The sequence below is a fragment of the Eptesicus fuscus genome, chromosome 11 (assembly GCF_027574615.1).
Source record: "Eptesicus fuscus isolate TK198812 chromosome 11, DD_ASM_mEF_20220401, whole genome shotgun sequence".
Classification (NCBI taxonomy): Eukaryota; Metazoa; Chordata; class Mammalia; order Chiroptera; family Vespertilionidae; genus Eptesicus; species Eptesicus fuscus.
In genome coordinates this window covers 1,102,973-1,120,647 of record NC_072483.1, presented here as the reverse complement: position 1 = coordinate 1,120,647, position 17,675 = coordinate 1,102,973, and the positions used below count along the sequence as shown (strand labels likewise).

The 17,675-nt window shown below is 40.0% G+C and overlaps 1 protein-coding gene across 7 annotated transcripts in view; it reads right to left on the bottom strand.

Moving 5' to 3' along the window:
• IWS1 (interacts with SUPT6H, CTD assembly factor 1) overlaps positions 1-17,675 on the bottom strand; it is a 45,281-nt gene that overhangs the window by 13,893 nt on the left and 13,713 nt on the right. For 6 of the 7 annotated variants that reach the window (XR_008557395.1, XM_054722777.1, XM_054722774.1 and 3 more), the window contains exons 3-8: positions 12,865-13,933; positions 11,833-12,022; positions 11,220-11,277; positions 5,138-5,235; positions 3,908-4,058; positions 2,518-2,600 (exon numbers count right to left, since the gene is read on the bottom strand). Coding sequence is in view for 6 of the 7 variants with exons in the window: in XM_054722777.1 (XP_054578752.1) it covers positions 2,518-2,600; positions 3,908-4,058; positions 5,138-5,235; positions 11,220-11,277; positions 11,833-12,022; positions 12,865-13,933 (1,649 nt within the window). In the remaining variant the exon portion in view is untranslated. The remainder of the gene's footprint in view (positions 1-2,517; positions 2,601-3,907; positions 4,059-5,137; positions 5,236-11,219; positions 11,278-11,832; positions 12,023-12,864; positions 13,934-17,675) is intronic. The other variant, XM_054722773.1, reaches the window with a different exon arrangement.

Here is a 17,675-nt window from a genome sequence, read left to right as displayed (position 1 = left end):
AAAGAGCTGAGACACGCGCGCAGAGAGGAAGGGCGGCTGAGTGCCTGGCTGGCTTTCTCTGGTGGGAGGGGGAAGGAAGCCCCCGACAGCACTGAACCCCAATTCTGACTGCACTGAACCCCAGTTCCGGCCGAAACCCCGTGGACCCAGGCTCATACGGAGGGAGTCTGGACTGTCAGGTAGAGAGAAAGGCACACGGAGACTCGGGGGAGCCGTGGCAGGCAGGGGCCTGGAGGCGCGCAAGAGAGTGCATGCAGAGAAGACTGACTGTGGAGGTTGCTGCAGGCTTTCCCTAATGGAAGGGAGTCGGAAGCTCCTGACTGCACTGAACCCCAGTTCTGGGCGAGCCCCTGGGGACCCATGCTTTTACGGGGGAAATCTGGACTGTCAGGCAGAAACTCAGGGGAGCCGCGGAAGGCAGAGGTATGGAGGCGCGCGAGCAAGGGCAGGGCTGGGAAGCCAAGACTGTCTGCTCAGCCCTGAGACTCCGCCCCATTCAAGTTGAGTTCAGAGGCTTTTGCCATTTTGCAAGTCTAATCCTATAAGGCTGTCTCCAGCACAGAAGGTCTCCCAGCATAGACACAGCTGATCCTCACAGCCAATTGGCCTGGAGGTCAATTCCTCCCAGTGATACCAACAACAATCAAGACTTAACTACAACAAGGCTGCACACACAGACCACAAAGGGGTACATCAAGAGTCTCTACCTCAGGTAACTGGGGAGGCTGACCCACTGGGCCATATAGGACACCTAGCACACAAAGCCACTCTATCAACTCAGGGAAGCAGCGAAAATGTGGAGACAAAAAAAAAAAAAAAACACAAACAGATCACAAACGAAAGAAATGGAGGAAAACAAACAACTGTATATAGAATTCAAAACCACGGTTATTAGGTTTTTCAAGAATTTCCTAGAAAAGGCCGATAAATTTAGCGAGACGTTGAGGATATGAAAAAGGACCAACTAGAAATTAAACATACACTGACTGAAATAAAAAATATTATACAAACACCCAACAGCAGACTAGAGGAATGCAAGAATCAAGTCAAAGATTTGAAATACAAAGAAGCAAAAAAAACACTCAACCGGAAAAGCAAAAAGCAAAAAGAATCCAAAAAGTTGAAGATAGTGTAAGAATCCTCTGGGACAACTTCAAGCGTACCAACATCAGAGTTATGGGGGTGCCAGAAGAAGAGAGAGAGCAAGACACTGAAAACCTATCTGAAGAAATAATGACCGAAAACTTCCCCCACCTGGTGAAAGAAATAGACTTACAAGTCCAGGAAGCGCACAGAACCCCAAACAAAAGGAATCCAAAGAGGACCACACCAACACACATCATAATTAAAATGCCAAGAGCAAAAGACAAAGAGAGAATATTAATCTTTTGCACTCGGATGTCGAGTGTGACTCGACACGGTTAGCATTAGAATAAAGGTATTGAGAAAAAAGCAAGCGAGTGCAAAGGGTTAAAAGCAGCAAGAGAAAAACAGTTAGTTACCTACAAGGGAGCACCCATACAATTGTCAGCTGATTTCTCAACAAAAACTATGCAGGCCAGACAGGAGTGGCAAGAAATATTCAAAAGTGATGAATAGCAAGAACCTACAACCAAGATTACTCTACCCAGCAAAGTTATCATTCAGAATGGAAGGTCAGATTAAGAGCTTCACAGACAAGAAAAAGCTAAAGGAGTTCATCACCACCAAACCAGATTTTATATGAAATGCTGAAAAGTATTCTTTAAGAAGAGGAAGAAGAAAAAAGTAAAGATAAAAATTATGAACAACAAATACGTATCTATCAACAAGTGAACCTAAAAATCAAGTGAATTAAAAATCTGAGGAACAGAATAAACTGGTGAATATAATAGAATCAGGGGCATAGAAAGGGAGTGGACTGATAATTCTCAGGGGGAAAGGGGTATGGGGGTGCAGGAAGAGACTGGACAAAAATCATACACCTATGGATGAGGACAGTGGGGGGGGGGGGGGTAAGGGCAGAGGGTGGGGTGGGAACCAGGTGGAGCGAACCATGGGGGGAAAAAGGAGAAATAATTGTAATAATGTGAACAATAAAGATTTATTAAATTAAAAAAATATATAAAAAAGAAAGGACCCTAATTCCAGAAGTACCAATGACATAGTTCATGACAGAACAGGCCACATCAGCCTTGTACGATATGTGCTTCCCTCTCCCGTAATTTGCTCTGTTCTCACTCACACTCGGGAAACAGATGTCAATTTACCAGATTGAAAACTGTCTATAAAGAACAATATTAGTGGTTTCCAAGTTTTTCTTTCATTAATATCAGTTTGCTATCTGTTCTGTTTGCATCAGGAATCAAGGTTTAAAAGAAATTCGTAAGAAGATAACGTAACTTAGGAAATTCTATTCATTATTGTTCTATGAATTGACAGAAGGCAATCATTCTTTAATATCTTAGGAACACCAATACATAGTTTGACTATCATTCCATTAAAAGGAAAAAACTTTTTCAATAAAACAATACTTACTTCTTAAGGTGCATAACCACAGTAGGTAATAATGTTAATTTTTTCAGTGCTGGCTTTTTTTGATTGTTCAACTGTCTGTCTTCCTATCCAGGAAGAAAAAGATTAAAAAAATAAAAAAGAAATAAAGCCATTGTTAATAATGAATTTCAACCACTATACTAGTAATTTAGAGTCTAAAATAAAGCAGCAATTTCCCTATACTTTTTCCTATAAGAAAGAAAAATTAAGTTAAAAATTGACTTTTGCCCTAACTGGTTTGGCTCAGTGGATAGAGCGTCAGCCTGTGGACTGAAGGATCCCAGGTTTGATTCCGATCAAGGGCATGTACCTTGGTTACGGGCACATCCCCAGTGGGGAGTGTTCAAGAGGCAGCTGATGGATGTTTCTCTCTCATCGATGTTTCTAACTCTCTATCCCTCTCCCTTCCTCTCTGCAAAAAAATCAATAAAATATATTTTTTAAAAATTGACTTTTGTGTATAGCCCCAAATTTTGTATCTGTCCATGTCAATCAAACCCATAAAGCCATTAAAATAGCTTTAACAATTACAAATTGAGAAAACAATTTTAATTCAAAATACTGGCATAATTGTAAAGTTTTCAGAGTTCATGTAAGGCACAAAATTATACCTAGGAAAATTTGGTTTATCATCAGAAATAACTTTCCAGCTGAGAGGTTTGTATAATAATGGGATGTTATTAAAGGAGAATTTCAGTCTTTACTTGGGCATTTTTTAAATTATGAAAAATTTCGAATTCCACAACAGAAAACAAAATAATATACTCCTGTTATGTACAGTTGAACAACTAAACACACATGGTCAGTCTTATTTTAGATACTTCCCCTCAACCTTGAATTATTTCAAAACAAATCCTAGACACCTATCACTGAATGCATTAATACTTCAGGAGTGTTTCCAAAAGATCAGCACTGTTTTTTAAACATTAATACTTGGTCAATTAAAAAAACTAGGGCAGAATTTTAAAGCACAATGAGTTAAATGCAATCTCTTAATCAGAGGCAAAAGAATGACATGGGTTTATAACATAATAAACATGAGTTTATGACTTTTTATATGTGAAGAAAAATTACACTTTGTGGTAAACCAGCCAAACTGGAGAGAAAATCATTCCCCCGTAAAATCAGCAAAGCCATTAGGCTGAAAAGGTGCATTTTACTTAATACTTCCGTCTTTTCACTTTTTCTAAGCATGTTACTAAAAAATTAAAAATTTTTCTGTGCTTACAATTTAGAATAGTAAGTGCTTTATTACAAAATACAAAGTGTCTTAAATATAGTGTAAGCAAGGGCTAAGCTAAAAACAAACCAACCAAAAGCCAAAGAACCAATTAAGTGGGAGAAAGATTAAGCTGGAAGTGAGCCAACTCACCTCAGCAGCTTCATTCATCTTGACGATCATGGCGCTCACCACATCGTCTGCATCACTAATAAAAGTACCACCATCACGATTACGTCTGCGCTTACCGCTCATGCTCTTTTTCCGCTGCAACATCATCTCAAAATCCGACAGAAAGTCCATACTAAGCAGTAACACAAAAATCAAGTGATATACAAACTGCCTTTTAAATACACATTTCCTTTGATCATAGTTAAGAACCAAATTTCTTAATTGTAATTCAATGGAGAATTCTCTTAAAGTATTACAAGTACTTATAACTTGCCTTTACAAGAGCATGTGACCCTGGCTTGTATGTTCAACCTCTATACTACCCCAATTGTTACACACTAAGCTTTCCACACACTATGTTAACACTTGCATGTATCAGCTGGAGAAAGAACATTTCAAATGCCAAGTTCTCGTTCAGGGGGTAGTGCCTGCAATTCCATGGTTCCGCTATTGCTGCACTGCCTTTTGGGGAGATACAGTAGTGTTCACTCCTTTGGGTGTTTTGTCTTCTACGCGTGAGTAGAAAGAAAGAAAAGAAACCGCTGCTTTTCAGTGGTACAGCTCAAAATGTAAGGTCACTGAGATCAAGGTGGACATCTACAGACTTGCCGAGAGCTCAAAGCTGTAGGGCTTCCACCTGAATCCTTGCCCTCAAAGAGGAGTGAACCTGCTCTCTGCCACTGTCAGGTAAATGAGATGCGACTTAGGTGATGATTTCCAAAGGCATTCCCAAGCCCCGTCAGCGTGTCACAGGAGTAAAAGGCGAATACTTTGGAAGCATCATCTTTACAGCTGTAAGCAACAGCTACTGAGTCATTCCATGTTGGGCTTGTTCCGGACAGATGGACAGAAGTGTGTGAAACACAATCAAGTGATAGTTTGCAATTACGACTTCAGCGTTATTTCCATCAGGACCCCAAAATCAACTTTCCTTCTAAAAGCACATTTTTTGGAAGCGCTTACGTGGTGAGATATAAATGAAGAGCCTGGCACCATAAAACTCCACAAACTACAACAGCTGGGCACAGGCAAAACTAACAAGAGCAGTAGTTTATGGACAGCACTGTAGACAGAGAGACAGAGGGAGGAAAATGGAACAGATTCCTTCCTCTACCTAATCAGAAGCCAACGCAAGAAAAAAACGAAGCTTGTTAGCCTTTACCTTCATTTTTATAGTCTCTTTAAAAAATTCCTTTTAAATGAAAGACTTACTGTTTTCCTCTCTTTATGTTATCATCAGAATCTGAATCGTCAGCTTCTTTTACCTGTGTTTCACTTTTTTCTTCTTCCAAATCTTCTTGGTTAAAACCCTAAAAGCAGGGTAAATTAGCCAGTTATCACAACCACATTACAGATTTCCTTCTGTGTAACTGCTCTTACTTTTCTTGTACTTTCACTGCAATACATTCACAAAGAATGAAAATTAAGTAGGTATCAAAAGGTATATAGCAAAAAAGCTCCCTCCCACCTTAGCCACTAGTGTTACTATGCTTTCTTGTGTCTCCTTCCAGTTATATTATAGTCATTTATACAAGCACTTCTACACGTTATATTTACCCCTTTTATTATACAAACTAGAGTCCTGGTGCATGAAAATTCATGCACTGGAGGGGGGATCCCTCAGCCCAGCCTGCCCCTCCTCACAGTCTGGGAGCCCTCCGGGCTGGGAGGCGACCTGGTGATCAGGGGAAAGCAATGCCCCCATCACACCTCTGCTGCTGCCACTGTCGGCAGCACAAGCCTCGGCCAGCCCTGGTTATCTGAGCCTTGGGCGGCCCTGGGCGGCCGGGCAGCCACCATCCAAGGCTTGCCTGAGCTACAGGTTGGCCCTGGGTGGCTGGGGGGCTAAGGGAACTGGGGGACTCCGGAGGCAGGTGCGCGGAGCAGCCGGACCTGCGTGGGGGTGGGCCCAGCCGTGCTGTGCACCTTCCGCCCATCTTTGAGGGCATGGTAGTCAATTAGCATATTCCCTCTTATTGGCTGTGGGTGCCGCCATCTTTGTGAGGGTGTGACAGTCAATTAGCATACTCCCTCTTTATTAGATAGGATGGCAGCATACCACACACACTAGGTACAGTATATCGTCACGCACTTTCCACATCCTATATAATAAAAGCCTAATATGCAAATTGTCCCCTCAACTGGGAGTTTGACCACTTGCTATGGCATGCGCTGACCACCATGGGGTGGCACGGAACACAGCGGGTGTCGGTGAGGAGGCGCTGGCAGCGGGCAGCAGTGGAGGCACAGCCATTCCCAATGGGCTTCCGGGTGAGCCAGGCCACAGCTGCTGGGACTGCAGGGGCCGGTCAGGCTCCCCGTGGGTTCGCGCAGGAGCCGGTCTGCGAGGTCGGCCGGGAGAATGCGCCCTGCCCGCCCAGCTTCCGTGCGGAGCCACCGGGCAGCCCAGAGGCCCATGCTGCGCTCTTCCACACCAGACACTCGCGTTTCTAGCGCTGGTCAGGCCTAGGGACCACACCTGTGCATGAATTTCGTGCACTGGGCCTCTAGTATAATAAAATCTGGAGACCAAGACCTATCAGCATAAAGCATCCTCCTTCTTTTGAAGGCTTGGCTATTTCACCACATGACTGTAACCATAATTTGTTTATACATTTCCCTGACATTTAGATATGTGTATTTGAAATTTTGAGAAATATTTGCCAAACTGTCTTCCACAGAGGTTATGCCAATAAACTCTCCTTCCAATGTCATCTTCATAGGTGATCAAACACTGATATTTCCCAATCTCTGAACAAAAAACAAAGGCATCTATGTAGCTTCCTTTGCATTCTGTTATGAGTAAGGCTGGGCTTTATTTTTTTTTTTTCATGTTTAAAAGCCATTTGTAATTCTATGTGAACTCTCAACATCCTCTGCTATTTTACATTGGATCTTTGCCTAATTGGTATGAAAAACCTCTTTAAAAATTAGCCCTCTTTAAGTGACAGGAACTGTAGAACCAATACAGTTTGCTTTTGTTTATGGTAATGTTTTCCAGGCAGGATTTTTTTTTTTTTTAATGATCAGATGTGTTTTTTCTAGGCACGATTCTTTATGTAATTGAAATAAATGATCAATCTCTGCTTTATAGCTTCTAACTCTTAGGCCATATCTAGCAAGGACTTCCCAATGCCTGTTGGGTCGTATATTTTTCTCAATGAAATGAGTCTACAGCAAAGTTGACATTAACTCTCCAAACTAGAGAAAGATATCTTATTCTTGTACAATGCTGTTTAACCAAGTATAAGCTCCATGAGGGCAATTTCCAAACCACCTTTGGCAGAGAGGCTCTCAAATACTTGCTGACTCATCTAGTTTCACTCTCTTTTGCTTTAGTAATAAAAATACTGATTTCTTTTGTAACCCAAGAACTATTTAACAAGGAAGTTTTAAATTTCTGGGTGGCAAGGGTGTTTTGGTTGCTATTTTTGTTATTAATTTTTAGTTTCACTGCATTGCAATTCAGAAAACGTTGTCTATACTTTGTACTTTTTGCAAAAGCTTGATTTTAAAATTTATATAAAAATGCAAACCAAGAAAAGTCAAGTCAACCTTGAAAAGTAACAACCTTAGAGGACATAACCAACTAAATATAAAAAGACACTGCAGAAACATAGTGGATAATATATACAGACACTTGATTTATGACAAAAATGGCATTATACAGTAGTGGGAACAAGTGAGCTAGGTCAACTGAATATCCCAAATGGGGGAAAATCTTGACTCTATCTCATACCTACGACACAAAAACCTGACTGTACAAGTAAATGTGAAAGATGAAACAATCAAGCTTCTAGAGAATAACTCAGGAGAATATTTTTATAACCTTGGGGACAAGCAAAAATTTTCTTAGAATTAAAAAGCTTTCAACATAAAGGAAAGGATTGGTAAAGTTGATTTATATTAAAACTAGAAGCCTGATGCATGAAGATTTGTGCAAGAATGGGCCTTCCTTTCCCTGGCTGCCGGCACTGCCTTTCTGCTCCGGCCCTGCCTTCCCACACTGCCCAGAGGCCCTGAGCGGCTGGGGCAGTGCAGAACGCCTGCGTCCCGCCCCGCCCCTGGCCACTCAGCACCTGTGTATGCAAATTAACCCAACAAAGATGTTGGGTTAATTTGCATACTCACTCCTGATTGGCTGGTGGGCGTCACAAAGGTACGGTCAATTAGCATGTTACTCTTTTATTAGGCAGAGTTAGAAGTTCTGTTCCTCAAGACTCCACCAAGAAAGTAAAAAGGCAAGCCACAGAATAGAAGAAATTATTAAGTTTTATAATCACCAAAGGATTTTTATCCAGATTATATATAGAGAGAAACTCTTCTGCAGTTTTTTAGGTCTGCTTATTCTTTCAGTTACATTAAAACATAGATTATACATCTGTCATTTCTCTTTGCAGTTTATCAATTTTTGTTTTGTATGTACATATTTGTTTTGTATGAACATGGCTAGGTACAATTTTAAAAACTTCTACCAGTATAAAGTGATTATCTTTACCTCAAACGTTTTTTACCTTAAAGTCTATCTCTTTGCTATTCATATAGAGCTACCATTTTTTTTTTTTTTTTTGGTAATGTTCAGATAAAGTATCTTTTTCTGTCCTTTTATTTTCAACTTTTTTTTATCTTGTTACAGATGAATCTTGAAATTATTATACAGTAGGTTTTTTAAAATCTGTCTGACCATCTTTATCTTTAAAAAAATATTTTTATTGATTTTAGAGGCGAAGGAAGACGGAGAGATAGAAACATCAATGATGAGAGGGAATCACTGATCATTTGCCTTCTGCACACTCCACAATGGGGATTGAGCCTGCAACCCGGGCATATGCCCTGAGCAGGAATCAAACCTTCTGGTTCATAGGTTGATGCTCAACCACTGAGCAACACTGGCCAGGCTCATCTTTGTTTTTTAACTGGAGCACTTAATTCAATTTAATGTAATTTCTGACATTACCAGAGTTTAAATCTGTTCCCTTACTATGTAATCTTCTCAGTGGTCATTTAGAGATTACAAGGGGAACCCTAACTTATTAAAGTCTAATGGGCTTTTACAAACATTTGCAAAGGCCTGTGAACACTTCAATTCCATGTATATTCCCAATTTGTTACTGCTGTCACGTGGTTTAGTTTTACATATATTTTAACCAGACCAGACATGATTTGTTTGGTATAGATAACACTCACTTAGACTTATCCACATAATCTTGTTGCTTTCTTCCCTTCCTGCATCCCTCACCTTCCATTTGAGACTTCCTTTCTGCCTTTAGCATGCCCTTTGGTGGTACACTGCTAAGATGAAATGAGGAAATGTTCATTCCTGAAAAGTGTTTTTGCTGAACGTAACAGAGTTCTAAGTTTGCAGTTATTGGATTCTATTGTTTCTGTTAAGAAGTCAGCTGTTAGTGTAATTGTAGTCTCTTTTTTTTAATGTAAATTTCCCCACACTAGCTGCTTTTAAGATGTCTCTTTTCTTTGGTTTCTTGCAATTTTACTGATGTATTTAGATAATTTCCTTATTTATTCTGCCTGTAATTTATATCACTTGATCAGTCTATATGTGTCATTTCTTTAAATACTGCTTCTTCAATGTGTATTTCTTCTCCTTCTGGGATTCCAATTCACTATGTTCAACCTTCCTCATGTATAAATTATGTTTTATTCTCTTACATTTTCCATACTAATATATCCCACTTTATTCTAAATAGTTCCTACTAGCCTATCTTCCAGTTAACTCATTTTCTTTTCAAATACATCTAATCTGTTGTTAAATTCATTCACTGAATTTTTAATTTCAGTAACTATATTTTTAGTTCCAGAATTTCTCCTTGGTTCTTTTCCAAATCTGCCTTATCTCTTAAAAAATTATTTGCACTGTCAAAATTTTAATCTTTTATGTCCCTGACCATATATATATATATATTTTAAGGCAATATCTAAAATTCCTATATCTGGAGCCCCTAAGTCTATTTGTGTTGTCTGTTTTAGTGTTTTCTTTTTAACGTTATTGATGGTATATCATAAACTATAGAAATATTTTGAGGCCTACAATTATGTTACCTTTGTCCTAAAAGGATTTCTGTTTGTATATGCCAGTTGCCCAAGAACACTAGCCAACAGGTTAAGAATCACTGTGATCAAATTTCTAAGAACAAGGTTCTTAGATTGCTAGATTACTCAAAGCTGGCCTAAAATCTGAGCAAAGGCTATTTCACTTACAGGTCACCCATGGTATTTTCAGGGTTCTCTAACATCACTAGGCCCTCACCCCCAAATTTTGTCTCTTGAGCCTTGAGGACACCAAAATATGATCAGCCTCTCAGCCTGAACAGGCACACATCCCAGAAAAAGCAGTTTTACATGCCGAGTTTACTCTCTTTAGGCTTCTATCTCTCCTGGTTTTGACTTAGAAATTATCAGCTACCTTGTTCCTCTGATGATGAACACATTTGGCTAGACAGAAGTTCCGTAACTATTGTGAATCTTTCTCTTTAGCATTACAATGTGCCTTCTGTTATCTCTTACTGTGTTCCTTCCCTTAATCCAATATTGCCTGTTATTTTTCTTTTATGCTTTGCAGACCTTTTTATTTCACTTTCGGAATCACTTTGTTCTAGAGTTTTAAAACATATACACTGAGTGGCCAGATTATTATGATCTCTAACGCATAATAACCTGGCCACTCAGTGTATATCCTATGTAATAAAAGGCTAATATGCAAATTGTCCCCTCGACCAGGAATTCGACCAGCAGGCAGGCCAGCCAACCGCCCATGTCCCCTCCCCCTGGCCAGGCTGGCCAGACCCCACCCATACACAAATTCATGCACCAGGCCTCATGTATATATATGTGTGTATGCACACACACACACACACACACACACACTGAGTGGCCAGATTATTATGCGTTCAGAGATCATAATAATCTGGCCACTCAGTGTATATACATATATTTTTATTGATTTCAGAGAGAGAGAAGGAGAGATAGAAATATCAATAAGAGAGAATCATTGATCCGTTGTGTCCTGCACGCCCCTATTGGGGATCAAGCCCACAACCCAGGCATATGCCCTGACCAGGAACCTCCTGGTTCATAGGTCAACACTCAACCACTGAGCAACACTGGCTGGGCTAGAGTTCTATAAAAAAAAAATTTTTAAATTTTGAAATAAAAATTTTTTATTGAATATATCATAGTTGTTTATTCCTATTTATTGGAATCACCTATTAGAGAACCACTACCATAAAAGCAAACAAAAAAAGTCACAAAGAAAGTATTTCCACCTTATACTTACTGTAAATTCTTCTTCCTCTTCATCACCAGATTCTCCAAATATGTCTGCTATAAGATTTCTAGAAGAGAAGAAAATATAAAAAACTGTTCATTTGCTTTCTTACCTGCATAGAAACCTAAAATCTTCTTGTCACAGGGTATAATTTCACATAGTAAGATTGCCATTCTCATATCCATTTTAGTGAGTTTTGATAAAAGCACACATTTAAGTAATCATTACCCCAATTAAGATGAGAACAATCCCATCCTCCCAGAAAGGTTGCTTGGGGCCCTTGCTAGTCAGTTTCCCACGTCAACATCCTGGAGCCAATCACTATTCTGATTTCTATCACCAGATTAGTTTTACCCACTCCTGAACTTCATAGCAGTGAATTGGGACATGTCCTCTTTACTACTTTCATGAAAGACCATATTTTTGAGACCCACCTATGTTGTAGTATGTATCGACATTTTAGGAACTAAAAGCCTACACCCCCAATGTCATGCAATTAGACAAGATATATTGTACTATACCTCAACACAAAATTTTAATGCAAGTGTAAAAACTTACAAGACAAACTGTGTTCTATCACCTTATATGAGGCCTTGAAAACTCATGTTATCATGTCACTTACTCTTCTTCATTCCCCGACTCACTATCACTCCCAAACAGATCCTTCTCTTCACTTTTCTTATCAGGTAATTCTTTCCCTGCTTCTTCTTCACTGTCAGATGCTGTCGTCTTCTCTCTTTTGCCCGATTTGTCTGATATGACATCACTGTCAGAGTCCTCTGCGTCAGAGACAACACGGCTCTTCTTTGCTGCTGTAGAAAAAGAAATCATCACTGACCTTATTCTGTCACAGTCATTGTATGACTAAGAACAAGTACTTAAAATGCAAGTATGTGGCAAAAATCAAAGGCCTCCTGACAGTTTTTAGAATAAAAAAAAACTAAAAGTTTCATTCAGTCACCTTACAATTATTTACTGTTCAGAAAAAAGTGGCCCAAAGGTAAAAAATGAAATAGCTACCTTTACTTTTGGGGAAGAGAAAATAAGACAAGGCTGATGTACCTAACCAGAACACCTTCTACGCGGCTTAGTATTAGCAGAGTTAAAAGGCTGAACATTCTTTTGTGGAGCCACATCGCCCCTGATCATTACTGCAATTGCTCATCTCCCTTAGAAACTAGCACGTGTGGTGCTTTTTCCTTCTCTTGGAACAACTGTCAGGTTAGAAGGGAATATGTTCTTGCAAAAAAGGTAAGTTTCATAAAAAGGTAGTCAGGTAGCAAAGACTAAAGCACTCTGCAGACATGGCATCCCTAAATAGAGGCACGCACGTGCATGAGCCCTGTCCCTGTCTGGGTGGCTTCTAGGGCATTAGCTGGCTGGTCTCACAGCTAACTCTGGTCAACACTTGGGTTTCCATATAAACATTGTTCTTGGAAATATTACCTTCCAGTAAAAAATACTACATCTTTCATATTCCCATTGAAATGAAAGCAGTCTAGCGTATTATTTTGAGGCAGTCGGAACTTAAGAAATGCTGTTAGAACTCAGAAGAAATGACAGATCTAACATTCCACAAAGAGACAGAACGCTTTAGTTATAAGCTTGGATGGTAAGTAAAGCTATGGCTAAACAGCCCCAAATAGTTCCTTACATGCTTTCTCTTCTTCACTATCAGAAAGCACAGCAGCCTTTCGCTTTGCTGCTTTCTCCTCTTCCCCTTCTTTTTCTTCATCTTCATCACTGTCAATTTTTGGCCTTTTGGGCTCTTCCTCCTCGCTGTCAGAACTGTGAAACCTTTTCCTGTCTATGTGGCTATCTAAATGGAAGGAGTTATTCTGCACTTCTGTATCCTCCCCCTTAGTGTCCCCATCGCTGTCATCATCCGACTCTGGCTTCTGTTTGTGTCTGGAGGCCTCCTCCGTGTCTGAATCACTGGCAGGTCCCTTCTGAGGCTCCTCACTCTCAGAGTCACTAACTCGGGGTTTGGGAAGCTCTTCATTTTCAGAATCACTGGCCTGGTTCCTTGGCGGGTCCTCACTTTCTGAATCACTGATTTGGCGTTTGGGACGCTCCTCATTTTCGGAGTCACTGGCTTGATGCCTTGGGGGACCCTCACTTTCTGAGTCACTGACACGGGGTTTGGGGATCTCCTCATTTTCAGAATCACTGGCCTGAGTCCTCTGAGGCTCCTCACTTTCCGAGTCACTGATCTGAGGTTTAGGAAGCTCCTCGCTTTCCGAATCACTAACTTGAGGTTTGGGAAGCTCCTCGTTTTCAGAGTCACTGGCTGGGTGCGTGGGAGGTTCCTCGGTCTCAGAGTCACTGATTGCAGGTTTTAGAGCGTCCTCTGCCTCAGACTCACTGGCCGGACTCTTGGGGAGCTCTTCAATCTCTGAATCGCTGGCAGGATGCTTTCTAACATCTTCATTTTCTGAGTCACTTGCATGCCCATTAAGAAGCTCCTCGTTTTCAGAGTCACTAACAGGTAATTTCTTGGTCTCCTCACTCTCAGAGTCGCTCCCATGGCGAATGACACCCTCATTTTCAGAATCACTTGCAGGAGGCTCTGCATGCTCTTCAGATTCAGAGTCGCTGTCCTTTTGCCTTTGAAGCTCTTCACTTTCAGAATCACTAGCATTAAGATTTGAGGGGTCTTCATTCTCAGAGTCTGTCACATGATGTCTTTTGTTGAGGCCATCCTCTCGATCACTATGTTCATTCTGAAAAATAAAGGGAGAAAAAACATGAGGAAAGTGCAAAAAAAGTTTGGTAGTGAAATGTCAAAATTTTTCAACAATTTTTAAAATTGTAGGAATATACACACTTAAATGTAGAATTCTTGTCCTATATCTACACAGTAACATCCTACCTTAAAGGATGCCATCTATCTGTAGAATGGCTAACATGGCTTGAATCCCAAAATGGGAAAGAGATAACCAGCTTTCTCCAACACACATTTATAAAGCATATCCCCTGATTACTCCATAGACGACTTATAATTTAAAGAGCCAAGAAAGAAAGAAAGTCTAACTTTCTCACATAGTTCTAGCTCCTAAACATAGTTTTCAAAGAAATACAAACGAACATGTACTTAACTTCTTTTAAAAGGGGATTTTACAAGGTTAAAATTATTTTAAGAAAAATAAATATAAAACTTTAAAAGGGTCAAAAAAAAAAAAAAGGCATGTTCTCCCAAGTTAATCTAAACAATCAAGGAGAGGTGTAATGAACATTTACTAAGTACCTAAGCTAGATACCATGTTAGATTCTCTCCTATTAGTTCATTTACTCTTCACATGGTAAGAAAACAGGATTGGAGCAGTCTTAATCATACATCTAGCAACCCAGGTAGAAAAGTTTAAGTTTTAGGGAAAACATGACTAATCTAATTATACTGACACAATGTTATATGGAAGTAACCTGAAAACATATATGAACTTAGTATATGTATTTTATAGCTATGTTCTAAAATGCATAGAAAAATATACAAAATTAAACATATGAAGACACTAATAACAAAGTGTTTTAGGATCTGGGGAATATTTCCCCCTTCTAGCATCTTTCAATAACAGTGATAACATTCCGGTTTAAAGAGTGAAAGGATTTATGGGTTAAGAATTTACTAAGTCTATTTACTAAATATTTCTCTTTAGAATATATGACTGATATTACATGAACTCACCACAGGTCAATTTCCAAGGAACAAAGAGTCTTTAATAATGTAAATGCCCACCAATCATGCTATAAAATAAATTAAGTGACAAGAGAATCCAGTGACAAGATAAATGGCATGACAGGTTTTCACAATACCTATACTTTAACGGCCACTTCAGGAGCTATTGTCTAATGAGGAGCCAGCCAAATAGGTCATACCACTATTATGAAGGTATGCATAATTATTTTGAAAGCCAATAGGAAATGAGCTGAGAGTGAGCTCTAAAAGGTGTGTAACAACAGGTTTTGCATTAGCTTGTGATGACTGAGTTAAGAAGTTAACTAGGTTACTGGCGTGGAAAGATACCAGCAGAGGCAACTGAAGCAAGAGGCAAAGTAAAATTGTAACCGGCTCCTGGAATGCTTTCTATGACATGCCCCTGATATATCTCTAACACCGTGTTTGTGTTGTGACTCTATTTTAGTTGCAAACAATAGAACCATCTCCAGAAAAAAGAACAATCTTTCCAGAATCAAAGTGGGATAGATGACTAAGACTAGGAAGGGTAGGACAGCTTAGGGAGCTTAGAAAAGGGAACTCCAGGGTCTTTTCACTAGAGCATCGTATAAATGAGCTAGCTAACCCTGCTAAATTTCAGCATCTGGGAGAGATCATCTAGTTGGCTACAGCAATACTAGATGCTGTGAGACTCAGTGATTCAATGGGTTACAGCCAGAGCATGGGCACAACACTGAGAGCCACTCCCCAAACAGAGAGAAACCACAAGCTGAGCAATCATCCCAAAACTTACTCTACCCCGGATTTCCTCACACATGACGTGTGCCTTCCAAAACAAGCAACCATTGCAAGGACATTACATATGATAATGATTACAAAACTTATGAATTCCCAACACTTTTAAGGAGTTTCATTAAATCAATCTCTCCATTACTTGTGGCATGGTGGGGAAAAAGGGTTAAGAAATTACTGCAGTAAGAAAGTGCTATTTGATAGACTTGAGTTTGAGAATGCACTTAGACAGTGACATCATGAGGTTTGGGGAAACAGTACATTAGAAATCATACAAGATTACAAGTTATCAAAACAATATTCCCTGGCCGGGTGGCTCAGCTGGCTGATTGTCATCCTGTGCACTGGAAGGTTGCTGGTTTGATTTCTGGTCAAGGCACATATCTGGGTTGCGGGTCCAAACCCAGGGAGTGTGTGGAAAGCAACCGATCTCTCTCTCTCTCTCTCTCTCTCTCTCTCTCTCTCTCTCTCAGCATGTCCTTAGGTGAGGATTAAAAACAACAACAAAAAAAACAACAACATTCAAACATTTTAGACTGGTTTCAGATTGAAATTAGTTTAAATTGCAAACCTAAAAAAATTCAGCCCAGCTGGCATGGCTCAGTGGTTGAGCATCGACACATGAACCAGGAGGTCACGGTCTGATTCCCGTCAGGGAACATGCCTGGGTTGTGGGCTCAATCCCCAGTAGGGGGCGTGCAAGAGGCAGCCGATCAATGATCTTCTCTCATCATTAATGTTTCTCTCTCTCCCTTCCTCTCTGAAATCAATAAAAAAAAAGTTTTAAAAATATCCAAAGTACAGTTTTTTTAAGTTAGATATGAATACAATAACTCAGTAGTAGGAATTATTTTAAAAATCCCCCTAATTGTCACTGTCAGAGAAAATGAGCACTCTGAAATGACTATAACACTTCACACCTCCCCTCTTAAAATCATTCACAGTGTTGTTATAAATAGCTGCTGGTTATCCATATGAACAATCTGGTCATTTATCGCAGCATACATACTGTAGTAGTCACCCTCCTTATGGACCAGGGCTACAACACACACACACACACAGATAAGTGACATTTTAAAATTACAAAGTAAATAATAAACTGTCTTAAAGCGAGTATCAATTTGTAAATTTCAAAGTAGTACATGAAAGTCAGGTAGAAATCCTTGTGAAGAACCCAACAACTCAGTTCCTCAAAAAATGAAATATGGAACTACCATTTGATCCAGTGATCCCACTTCTAGAAACCTTAAGAAACCCAAAACACCAATCAGAAAGAATGTATGCACCCCTATGTTCAATTTACAATAGCTAAGAGCTGGAAAACAGCTCTAGTGCCCACTAGTAGATGAGTGGATAAAAACACTGGGGTACATTTACACCATGGAATACTGTGCAGCAGTAAAAAAGAAGGATCTCTTAACCTTTGAGACAGCATGGAGGGACCTAGAGTATCATGCTGAGTGAAATAAGCCAGTCAGAGAAAGACAAGTATCACATGATCTCACTCATATGTGGAATCTAATGAACAAAATAAACTGATGAACAAAATAGATGCAGAGGCATAGAAGCATGAACAGACTGCAGAATTTCAGAGGGAAGGCAGGGGAGGGTGGGTTGGTGGGAAGTGATCAACCAAATAACTTGTATGCGTATATGTGTAACCCATGGACACAGGCAACAGGGTGGTGAAGGCCTGGGGTGGGGGGCAGGGACGGGTTAGAAAGGTCAATGTGGGGAGAAAGAGGACATATGTAATACTTTCAACAATAAAGATTTAATTAAAAAAGAAAGATTATAAAGGCTCACATTTTCTGGATGGGGAGATGTCAGCGTACACAGGTAGTTATTAATGTAAGGCAGATAGCTGGATATTCACATCAAGGAGCAAAAGGGGACTAAATCATCTGAATAACCTGGGAAGCTGCAACAGGGGCAGGACGGCAGCATTCCCACGAGCTGACCGGGGAGCAGACCCATTCCCACACGACAGGAAACTG